This window comes from Sphaeramia orbicularis, chromosome 19 (genome assembly GCF_902148855.1).
Source record: "Sphaeramia orbicularis chromosome 19, fSphaOr1.1, whole genome shotgun sequence".
Lineage (NCBI taxonomy): Eukaryota > Metazoa > Chordata > Actinopteri > Kurtiformes > Apogonidae > Sphaeramia > Sphaeramia orbicularis.
Genome location: NC_043975.1, coordinates 46,507,873 through 46,520,262, shown reverse-complemented (window position 1 = coordinate 46,520,262; position 12,390 = coordinate 46,507,873). Strand labels below are relative to the sequence as shown.

At 37.4% G+C, this 12,390-nt stretch overlaps 1 protein-coding gene across 1 annotated transcript; it reads right to left on the bottom strand.

Moving 5' to 3' along the window:
• Positions 1-6,012: 6,012 nt before the first annotated feature.
• LOC115439466 (uncharacterized) lies at positions 6,013-10,871 on the bottom strand. The gene is made up of 6 exons (XM_030163290.1): positions 10,831-10,871; positions 10,230-10,726; positions 9,544-9,603; positions 7,998-8,247; positions 6,715-6,758; positions 6,013-6,625 (listed from the first exon to the last, which is right to left on the bottom strand). Exons 1-6 carry the CDS (start codon positions 10,869-10,871, stop codon positions 6,390-6,392), a joined length of 1,128 nt encoding a protein of 375 aa, XP_030019150.1. The 3' UTR covers positions 6,013-6,389.
• Between the last annotated feature and the right edge of the window lie 1,519 nt (positions 10,872-12,390).

The following is a 12,390-nucleotide window of genomic DNA, read 5'->3' as shown; positions in this document are numbered from 1 at the left end:
TTTTGTTGTTTTGTGTTTTGTTGTGTTGTGTTATATTGTGTTGTGTTTTGTTGTGTTGTTTTGTTTTTTGTTGCGTTGTGTGTTGTTTTGTTGTTTATATCTCTCTGCATTATGTGTTGTTTTGCTGTGTTGTGTTGTGTTTTTTTGTTGTGTTGTGTGTTGTTGTGTTGTGTGTCCAGCAGCAGTGCAGTCTTCAGCATTTTGTCGTTTTTCTCTCAGGGTCTGTCTTGAACTGGTGATAGTCTGAATCTGGATTAAACTGAGTCTGTGAGCTCCTGGTGGGTCGACTGTGTTTAGTCGTTGAACTTGGTGGAAAAATGTGTTTGTGATGGCGTACGTGGGAGGAGGTGGATGATCAGATCTGAATGTGTTCTCTGTGGTTATTAGACTGTTGACAGAGAATCAACACTTCCTCTGTTCAACAGCCTCCACATTCACACCAGATGAAACCTCCACATTTAAATAAAAGTTGACTCCATTTTTTAGTTTCCTGTCTGTTATCGATCTGTTGTCATTTATCGGAGCAGCAGAACATTAACCACACTGAGACGGTAACTAAAACCACCACACAGTGGTGAGCAGAGTTACCTTCCTCTATTAACTTTAACGAGCATAATAAAATTAAGGCAGATAAAAGGAAAGTTTTATCAGTGATTTTGATTTTTACATCTATTTAGAAAACATTTAAACAATTAAAAGTGTTCATTATCTGAACCTTTACTTTAAATGATACTAAAAAGATATGTTTAATTTTATTTTAGCAAAATTTAATTCTAATTTGAGTCAAACACTTAAATCAGCAGGCTTTTATTTAGAGCAGGGGGGTCAAATATGCGGACCGGGGGCCAAATGTGGGCTGCCAAAGGGTCCAATACGGCCCGTGGGATGAATTTGTGAAATGGAAAAATTACACTGAAAATATTAACGATCATTTTAATTCAGTTTCCACATTCAGCCCAATTCAATCGGAAGTGGGTCAGATCAGTCAAATACCAACATAATAACCTATAAAAAAAATGACAACTTTACACACTTTTATCTTTGTAAGTGTAAAAATTTTCATGTAATTTTCCTGTATTTACACTAAAACAAACTATCATTTAAAAAAAAAATGAAACATGAACAACCTGAACAAATATGAACAACCTGAAATGTCTTCAGAAAAGTGTAATTGTACCAATATTCTGTCCGTTATTAAATGTTTCTTGTATTTGTAGATACACTGTGATCTGTAAGTTACAATGAACATGTGGAAATGATAAACTGAGACAGAGTACTGGTAAAATTGCACTTTATTTATTTTTTCAAAGAAATTTTAGGGTGTTCCTATTACTCACATTGTTTTAAAGGATTGTTTGCAGATGTAAACATGGTCATCATGTAAGGAAAGTTTGGATTTGACATTGTTTATATATAATTATCTTATTATCTTATTATTTTATAGTTATATTTCTACTTCAGACCAAATTCGGCTGAATGTGGCCCCTGAACTAAAATGAGTTTGACAGCCATGATTTAGAGTCTGAAACAAAACCCACTGAAACAAACATGTCGTCCTCATGTTTTATCAGGCGCTGGTGTATTTTTTTCACAGAAATTGAACCACGTCCTCCTCACGACACAGTATTTTACCAATTTCACAAATAGTAATAAAATTAAACAAAGTCTTTCGCTACTGCAGTCTGTTCAATTGTTTGTTTTTACAATATAATAAACCAAGCTTGTGATTTAACAAAATAATATTAGAATGAATAATAATAGAAATAATTGAATAAGTGTAACTGTATTTATATGAAGCTTTATTTTATACTTTTATGACAATAAACAACAGTGTCATCAGCGCAGAGTTTTATCTAAACTGCTTTGATTTTAAGACGTTTTTTGCCAGGATTTATACATAATAGACGTAATATTTTCAACCTGATCCTCAAAGTCTGTATTAAATCACAACATACTGAAAAAATATAGACCAGTTTCTAATCAATATATCCACTCCTTTTGCTCATATGTGACAGTTAAATCTGCTGAATGGAGGTAAATAATGGTTTAAGAATCTTCATAGTTTTTATGTTGTTTTTCTTGTGTCTCAGTTTAATCTCAATTTACCGATATTTAATAGAAGAAGTTCAAACTATACATTTAAACCAGAGAAATCCATGTAAATGAATGAGACATTAAACATTGATTTACTGTGTATTTATAGTAAACTATGGACAAATAAGAGTTAACGCACAAAACAGTGAAGTAGTGTCTGTTTATAGAAACTTTTAAATGTAAAGGTCACGCACCTAATTGAATATATTTCAATTATATTGTTTTTGTGTTTTCGGAAGGAAACAAGCTAATATTGATTATTAACTGATAATATATAAAATGAAAATGTGTAATCATTTACCAGAGCAGTAGAATTTAACCCACAATGAGACAGAAATAAGAACCACTTAAACGTAGAAGTTATTTTATTTTTTTTGTTTATCTGCTTTGTTTTTCTTCTTGAACAGAATCAGGGATTCTTTAACAAACTGAAGAACAATCGCATGACGACAACATTTTAGCAACAGCAGTGTTTTTTTTTTCACCCTTACACTGCAAAAATCTAAATGTTACCAAGTGTATTTTTGTTCATTTCTAGTCCAAATATTTCATCACACTTAAAATAAAACATAATCACCTAAAGAGGAACTTTTCAGTGAGATATAAAAATTGATTTTTAGACAATAGAAAATCTTATTCAAGAAAATCTTACCAAGATAATTTTCACTCGTTTCAGTGGCAGATTTTTGCTTGAATTTAGCAAAAAAGTAAAAAACGAAAAAAAAAAAAAAATCTTGAATTAAGCAAAAAAATAAAAATAAAAAATCATTGAACAAGTGAAAATTGTCTTTGTGAGATTTTCTTGAGTAAGATTTTCTATTGTCCTAAAATCAGTTCTTTTATCTCACTGAAAAGTTCCTCTTTAGGTGATTCTGTCTTATTTTAAGTGTGATGAGATATTTGGCCTAGAAATGAGAAAAATATACTTGGTCAGATTTAGATTTTTATAGTGTAGTTCTTCATGCTGTTCCACCTGACCTAATCCAATGTTTAATATCAATGCTATACTATCAATACTACACCAAAAAACACAGTCTACCAGGGTGTTTTATCATTAACAGATATCTGACAGAGAATGAAGGTTATTAGTAAAGCAAGAAAATCTGATTGGATAAATGCTCAAACATACACATAGTGGAAGCAGTGACCAAGAGAAAAGATTCCAAATAAAGAGAATAGACCATTGGGACGAATTTAATACGTCTTCAAAGAGCATATATAAAACTGTAGGTCAGTGATTCTGATTCTTTCAGGTCCTGCTGGTTCTGATGGATCAACACTGACTTTGACCACAGCTCTGCAGATGACATGCAGATCTATATCGCAATGTCACCTCGGGGTGTTAGAAAATATAGGTTCTGCAATATATTGCGATATTTCATTTCACAATACTGTATTGATATTAAAAAGTACTGTATTGATATTTTTAGGTATTTAGTCAGATGTAGATATGGCGGAGGTTCATTTTTGTTTTTTGGTTTTCTTTATTGTTTATGTCTTATTTATTATTTTTTAACACTCTTATTAAATAATGTTAGCTCCATTGTTGGGATTGCACAAAAATAATGTTCTGATATTAGTTCTGAACTAATAGAATATGAACATTTGAACAGGATCTTAAACTGTAACGTCTGTAAAACATAATTTAAGTTTGAACACAGGAACATTTTGTGATATAGCATTAGATCCTGTTGTGATCAAATAAAAATGGGTTTTGTATTTGTGCATATTTCTGGTGTAATTCAGTTCTTCCGGGAAACAATCATTTTAAAAAAAGAAACAAACAAAAAATTGCCTTTTTAACAGTATCATGATATATATAGTATTGTGATTTGTATCGTATCACCAGATTCTTGCCAATACACAGCCCTAATGTCACCTGCAGACCAAGGCCCTGTACAGGCTCTCGGTAAATGCATTGAGGAGATGAATGACTGGATGTACCACAACTTTCTTCAGCTGAAGAAAAACAAAACTGAGGTAATTGTCTTTGGAGCCAAAGAGAAACAACTGCAGGTCACCACAGAGCTTCAGTTTATAGACCTAAAAACCACCAACCAGGCCAGAAATTTGGGTGTAGTGATGGACTCAGACCTACGTTTTGAAAAACACATCAGGGCAGTCACAAAATCAGCCTACTATCACCTTAAGAATATCTGAAGGATAAAAGATCCGATGTCTCAGCAGTACCTGGAAAAACTAGTCCATGCATTCATCTTCAGTCGGCTTGATTATTGCAACAGTGTCTTTACAGGTGTACCAAAAAAATCTTTTAGACAACTGCAGCTCATTCAGAACTCTGCTGATAGAGTCCTCACTAAGACCAGAAAAGTGGACCACATTAGTCCAACTCTGAGCTCCTTACACTGGCTGCCTGTCCGTCAGGGGATAGACTTTACAGTTCTGTTGCTGGTCTATAAAGCTCTGAATGGTTTAGGACCTAAATCCATCAGCTATAGGGTGGTCCAAAAATTTTTTTTTTAAGATTCTCTGGATTGGAACCCTGAATTTGGTTCCATATATGGCCAAATTACTTTGGTCCAAATTTTATGCAAATTAATTAATATTTAGAAGTTGCACAAGACACGTGAAGATTGCTCTATATACTATAACATAACTAGCCAAATGAATAAGGCATATTAGAGTAATTTGTACTTTTATTCTCAAAATCAAACTGCAACTCGCATAAAAATGTTACTTAGAAAGTCCAGCAACCACTGTTGCTTTATTGAAATTACAAAAAATGTTCCTGTGTTCTTTGACAACTTGGAGCAAGTTCTGTTTCTGATCTTCATTTCTTGTTTGGCTACAGTTGAAGTCTTGAATAAGCTCCACCCCTCTTTCAGCAACATCATAGACAACTTTTCTGGAATGCACAGTTTTCTCAGCCTTCTGAAAGCCTTCATCATCAGCCCAGTCTACTGGAGGAATTCTTAAGAATGTTTGTGGCAGATCCAAAGTTTCAAAGACACGCATGGTGCTGGTGGTGACAAAATCCCTGATCTGCTTCCCTTCATAATCTGCTTGATTAAGGGCATCCCAATGCTTTAGTGGAACCTCTGAACCTTCATTTTCCATCATATTGTGAACCATCAGCTGCTTCTGCTCTTGTGTCACACTGGAGTCAAAGACTCCCAGGCCAACCAATTCTTCGCTCCAGTACCAAAGATGTCGGCCGAAAGCTGTTAAGGCTGCTTTCTTGACAACTGAATTTTCATACTGTGACAGCTTTTTAAGGAATGCCAAATCATTTGCAGGGGCTTTCGCTGGTGATGGGGTTTCAAACCATCCTCTGATGTAGAGGTTTGTCACAAAGAGAATGAACTGCAGCATTCCATGCTCTTCAGATGCTAAAAAAATCCAGTAAATTAACCTGGTATATGCCTTACTTAATACATATATTGCTAGATGAAGCACTCAAACCTTGGTTTTGATAGTACTGCTGCTTCTCTTAGCACACAGGTGTCAAACTGCGGTCCTCGAGGGCCGGTATCCTGTATGTTTTAGATATTTCCCTCTTCCTTCCACACCTGGTTCAATTAATGATCAGCTCATCATCATGCTCTGCAGAAGCCTGGTAACGATGTAATGGCTTCCAGGTGTGATGGAAGAGGGAAACATCTAAAACATGCAGGATACCGGCCCTCGAGTATCTGAGTTTGACACCCCTGTCTTAGCAGGTCAGCTCGGCTATGCTGAAAATGCAAAATTAGTCAGTTTCCAGGAAACTTCCAGCAACTCCAGCAAACCTAATGCAGGGTTCTAATTGAGGTTATCTGAAACTTTACTTTTTACCATGATTGTTGGCCCACCCTAATCAGCTACCTCCTGACCCAGTATGAACCCACCAGACCCCTCAGGTCATCTGGATCTGGTTTTTTGTCAGTTCCCAGAGTCAGAACCAGACATGGAGAAGCTGCCTTCAGCTTCTATGCTCCACATGTCTGGAACAAACTCCCAGAAAACCTCAGATCAGCTGAAACACTGAGTTTATTTAAATCCAGGTTAAAGACCCACCTGTTCACAGCTGCGTTTGAATAGAGTTCTGATTCATCAGTTCAGATCTGCGTGTTTCTGTTAAGATTAAAGTTTTTATCTGTTTTATCTATTTATCTGTTTGTTTTTCTCATGTCTTTACTTTTCATTGCTTCCCTGCTGTAATGCTTTCAATGTTTTATGTAAAGCACTTAATTGCCTTGTATATGAAATGCGCTATAGAAATAAACCTGCCTTGCCTTGACTTTGACAACTGACAGAAGGTAAAATAAATCAGTTGTGTGCAGCAGGTGGAAGGTCTATATGAGATTCATTACACAGAGTCCACAACAGTAAACCAGACTCTTCACTATCAGAACTGAGTAGAACAGACAAGGAAGACGATGGGAGTCCCAGGGCTGGATGGAAAGACGACATGGAGTCAGCTGGACTGTAGGGGGTGGGGTTGGGGATGGGTTTGGGAATGGGTTTGGGGTTGGGGATGGGGTTGGGGTTGGGGATGGGGTTGGGGTTGGTGGAGGAACAGCTGGAACCTCTGAAACACAAAGCAGATCCATGTCAGTGCTGTTGAGTCTGAACACACATGAAGCTGGAACATATCTGAACCCAGTCCAGAACCTTCACCTTGGTGGGTCTGGCCCCCCTCGTGCTGGACCGTGCACCAGTATTTATTAGGCCTGTAACGGTACACGTACCGAACCGAACCGTTTCGGTACACACCTGTTCGGTCCGGCACACAGCTGTACCGAAACGGCACAGTATGTTGACAAAAAGAAAAAGGAACGAAAGATGTCGTTTAATGCGGAACTTTAAATCCGCGCAAGTTTCACACGGACATATTAAAGGACACGCACATTGACCCAAAATACCAAATAGGAGCTGATATAAGGTAAAAAAAAAAACAAAAAACAAAAAAAAAAAAACAAATATGATGTGAACCTGGAAGGAAGAGACTGAAGACCCTCCACCATCAGTACAGTCCAGTTTGGATCACTTCAGGTCCCGGTGAAAGACAACAACGAGGAAAGAGACGGAGATAAGACGGACGTTTGGCCCCTAGGAACTACGGTAGTTCTAAAACACACTAGCTCTCTCTCTCTCTCTCTCTCTCTCTCTCTCTCTCTCTCTCTCTCTCTCTCTCTCTCTCTCTCTCTCTCTCTCATGCACGCTGTATAACAGAGGAATAAAACTCGGAGTTGGCCACTGACAGTATATAAAAATAAAGTTTCACTTTCGTTTCACGCCAGTGTTAGTTACGTTAGTTATGGACCGGACCGCACCCCCCCACCCCCCGGCTCCGACCAAAAAAAACAAAACAAAAAAACAACAAACAAACCATCCTCCAGACAAATCGTACGTTCCATGCGCGCGCACACTCAAACACACACACACACATACACACAAGTACACACAGTGTCCTAAACAATTTATTCTCTGTCCTAAAATAAATAATTTGGTTCAGTTTGTTGTCAATGTTGCTCTTCAGTTTGTTTAAACAGAATACCAGTTTACCCTCCTGTTGATGTTGAACTTCATGCAGAATTTTTTTGCTGATATTTTTCTGCAGATTGTGAACTGACAGAACTGTGATTAGATTTTTCTTGTTTGTTCAAAACTACCTGTCAGAGAAAAGTGCAATACTAATGTTTAAAATACATTTAGTCATATTAATAATTTATTTTATTTTCTATTTGATTTATAGCAGCAGAATTATATTATTCCTGTTTTTCTATATTCTATTGTGTCCAAAAATTGGGGGAAAAATGTTAAAAAATTCATAAATGTATTAAAGACATTTTGAGGGGTTTTCTTTCTTCCCGTACCGAACCGAAAAAAACCGAACCGTGGCTTTGAAAACCGAAAACGTACCGAACCGAAAATTTTGTGTACCGTTACAGGCCTAGTATTTATATGAGCTGTTGTGGTTCTGATGGATGGTTCTGATGGAGGTTCTCCGTCCAGACTCTTGGACCTCCAGCTGTTCTCCCTGGGCGTGGGGCAGATCCTCCTCAGTTCCATTGTCCTTCTGTCTTTTCCAGGAGAACCGGACCTCAGGAGGAAACATGCCTGAGGCCACACACATCAGGGAGATCTTCCCGTCCAGGGCCGTGGACGCTGCCCGGTACACGCCCACCACGGGCTTCACCACCGGATCATCTGAAGGTGGACACATGGACACGGTGAGCAACATGGACTCACCAAGAAACCAAAACTGAACTATAGAAGCACACCATGAATGAATAAACTAGAAAAGCACTCGGAGAGCGCAGACCCCCCCCCCAGTCACCACCAAAATTTTATCATTTGTTCCTTGTGCCAGTATCAACATTTCCTGAAATTTTCATCCAAATCTGTCCATAACTTTTTGAGTTATCTTGCACACGGACAGACAGACAGACAAACAAACAAACCAACTCCGGCAATAAACATAACCTCCTTAGCGGAGGTAATAAACTGTTAAAGCTCATACCTGAACCCTTCCAGCCTATGAACGATTAGAGCTATTACACACCAACGTGCACAAAAATACACAAAAAATACAAGCAAAAGCACTAAAATAAACCAAAAATAAGATCAAATACACTAAAAACACAAATGAAATAAAATAAACCAAAAATAAGATAAAATACACTAAAAAACACAAACAAAAGTACTACAATAGACCAAAAATAAGATAAAATACCCTAAAAACAAAAACAAAAGGACAAAAATAAACCAAATATATGATAAAATACCCTAAAAACACAAACAAAAGCACTAAAATAAACCAAAAATACGATAAAATACACTAAAAATACAAAGAAATGAACTAAAATAAACCAAGAACTAGAAAAGCACTCGGAGAGCGCAGACCTCTGCTAAGGCAGATCAGTGTCCCCCCACCCACCCACCCACCCCCCGATCACCATCAAAATTTAATCATTTGTTCCTTGTACCAGTATCAACATTTCCTGAAATTTTCAGCCAAATCCATCCATAACTTTTTGAGTTATCTTGCACACGGACAGGCAGACAAACCAATGCCGGCAAAAACATAACTTCCTTGGCGGAGGTAATAAGTTCAAATACACTAAAAACACAAACAAAAGCACTAAAATAAACGTAAAATAAGATCAAATACACTAAAATTATTTTTCACATCATGTATCAGATGTTTTTTTAATCTGCAGTTGTTTCTGAATGACTGAGATGACTGAACTTCATTTTTATCAGGTTTTATAAAATAATAAAAATACACATTTTGTTTTTTTTTTTTTTATGAAAAATATTTTCTATTAAATAGAGACAGTTTAAGATGTAATTAAATTTTTTTTATCTAAAAAAAAAACTGCATGAATAATTATTAACTTTAAATTAAAAATAAAAACATGTCAAACCTGAATCAGCACAAACTGACTTTAAACATTTGACATATTTACAAGTAAATAAATGATATTAAATATTGATTCTTACCTGTTACATACAGTTTAGTCCCAGAACCAAAGATCGGGTATGGTTGTCCCACATTGAAATATGTTCATACAAAAACCTGTTGGTGTCGACGCCGTGGGCTGACATGGACTAAACGTGTCCAGATGCCGAACCAGGATCAGATTCCAGATTCATGATGTGTTTGTCTCATATTCACATCCACTGGACGGTTTTGTCTTTGTCTTTAGTGCATCAGTTGGACCGTTTGTTCAGTCCTTTAGTCCACATGGACTGGATCTGGACCCAGTGATGGATGGATTCACATTCATGGTCTCCAGAGGATTCACTTGAGCTTTGAACTGGACAAACACACCAGTGGTTTTCATGGACTGTTCATTTTCATGGATCCAACTCTGAGTCCAGCATTGGTCCGTGTCCATGACTCTTCAGGTTAATTGTGTTTGTCCTTTGGATTGGGATTTTTCTGCTCAGTTTTTTCCAACATTAAACCTGTTCAAATGTGTCAAATCCACTTGAAAATATGAAATGTATGGGATTCAAAGTGTCCTCAGATCAGTTAGTTTGTGTCTGAGATGGAACTGAAATATGGGATGGTTGCCGTGGTTTTGCTGTTCTGTTCATGTCACTAACGCTGGTTGACGTTTGTGCATCTGGAGGTTTTTGTACAGACTTCAGGTGTCTTTTCTCACTGTGGGTAGAACTGTCCATCTTCCCACAGGAGCAGTAGTATGAGGCTGAATGAGAGGGTAGAACTGTCTGGATCTGCAACTCATAACCTTTACCTTTATCTACAGATGAGAAGTCAGCTTTCTGAGGATGATTATAATTGTTATAAATGAAACCATCGTCCCTAATACCAAGAATCAGTTTAAATGTTTCTTTGTCTTTCTTCTGCAACCAGGATTTCCATCTGAAATCGCACTCCTCAGTTCCTCTACAGCTAAAGGAGACATTTTGACCGACTCTCCTGGTCAGTGTTACATCCTCCTGAATCAGCTGTGTTGCCGTGACAACCAGCGCTGTAGACAAACAGAGGTGTGGATGAAGGTTACTATGCCGGCGTGTTGTACAGGTAGAGTGTTGTAGCTCCTGATTGGCTGGAAACACTGACCTGAACACAGACAGCACAGAACAGCCGGCAGCAGCAGAAGCATTTTGTGTGGTTTCTTCTGGTGAACCTGGGGAGAAGCGGCGTCTGCTGCAGCTGAGGACGAAGCAGGACGAGCTGTGACATCAGACAGAGGCTGCCCGGTTTGGAACGGCTCCTCCGACCTCCCATCAGCCCCTGCGGCTCAGCCGAAGCTGCACTGTGGTTTGGAGAGGGGAGAGGAGGCGGGGCTGGTTACCATAGAGACGGAGGAGCACATCCTGTGTGCAGGTGCACATCAGTGTTTGGACCTTAGAGCTGGTTACTAGTGAATAGAAACTCCATCAACTCAAATGTCTCATTGAGGAAAAGTTAGATTTGTTTCCTTCAAAGGTTAATTTTCTAGTGCAAAAGTGTCTTGTCAAGGATATTTTTGTTTTTAGGCAAAAGATTAGAAACAGAAGTTTGGTGAATTTCTTGAAAATCCTTTTTGCAGTGAATATTAGAAAGAAAACCAACACAAACTGTGAGTTTGTGAGTGAGAAAATGATGCACAGACACTGGGATTGACACATCACTGACACCGTTCATCTGTTTTCATGACTCTACTGTGTCTGGACCAGTGGTGCTTCCCAGAATCCTCTGCTTCTGTTGATGTTGGTTGGAATGTGAACGCAGCTTCAGAAAATCTGGGTCCAAATGAAACCCAAAAACCAAAAGCACAAACACATTCAGATGAATTCACTGACATTGATTTGTGTTTGGAGAAAGACCGAGAGGAGTTTGACCAAACATTTATTTCATTTATTTCACATCAGTCGTTCATTTAGTTTGGAAACGAGTCACACACTTTAACTGCACCTTCGTATAGAATATAGAAACATTCATGTTCTGTAAATATAATCCACTTTATTTCTACAACACTTTGTGAAACACATGGTTAGAATAGGTGACGTTGAACATGATGCAGAGGTTTGTAGCCGTGGATGTGATGTTTGATGATTTGTGTTTTTGGGTTTAAGTGGAGGAAATGGATCAACAATTAGTCTTTGATCACAATTAAACCAGTATGGAGGGTGGATAGTGGATTCAGGTTATTGGTTATAATTAGACATTTTATTTCATTTGATAACTTTTATTTAAACTCGGAAATATTTTGTGGAAGCAACCTCATTTACAATATAACCGAGACAAAACAAAACATTTGAAACATACAATGGACAAATCAGAAATACCGAAAAGTAAACGTGACAAAGATGAACTAAAAACAGAGAAGTCGACTTAAAAACAGGAGCAGCTGGAGGTAAAATAAGAAGTGATTAAGAATTTAAATTGTCCTAATTATAAAAGTGTGGTCAGTTTCAGATGGGTTTGGACAGTGTTCCAGGTTTCAGGTGCACAGTAAAAAAAATGGACTTTCTCAATTCAGTAGGAACTGAAGGAACCTGCAGTGTGAGCCAGTCCTTTGAGAGAGCATCATATTAAAAGATACAAAAAAATGATTGTAAGATGGTAAATGATAGGAAAATTATCCTGACCGAAATTATCACGGTTATCATTATTATCGCAGTATTGTTGAAATGTGCTCAAAATGTTCAAAAAGTACTTATACACACACCAAGTTTTATTTAAGAATAAATAAATAAATCACACTTGCTGTACTTTCTGTTGAAAGAACCATTAAAATATTAACATATAAACATCAAACATACAAATTCTGTAATTAATATACGTCGACCCCAGTTCTAAAGCAGTGTCAGCAATAATTCAGTGGCAGTCGT

What these genes read in the sequence shown, in the direction of transcription:
- LOC115439466 (XM_030163290.1), bottom strand. Translation starts at nt 10,871, where the DNA reads ATGGTAACCAGCCCCGCCTCCTCTCCCCTCTCCAAACCACA. An exon ending in CTACTGCTCCTGTGGGAAGA is followed by an intron (nt 9,604 to 10,229) that starts TGGACAGTTCTA and finishes TTGTATGAACAT; the next exon opens with ATTTCAATGTGGGACAACCA. An exon ending in GGGGGGCCAGACCCACCAAG is followed by an intron (nt 6,626 to 6,714) that starts GTGAAGGTTCTG and finishes TTTGTGTTTCAG; the next exon opens with AGGTTCCAGCTGTTCCTCCA.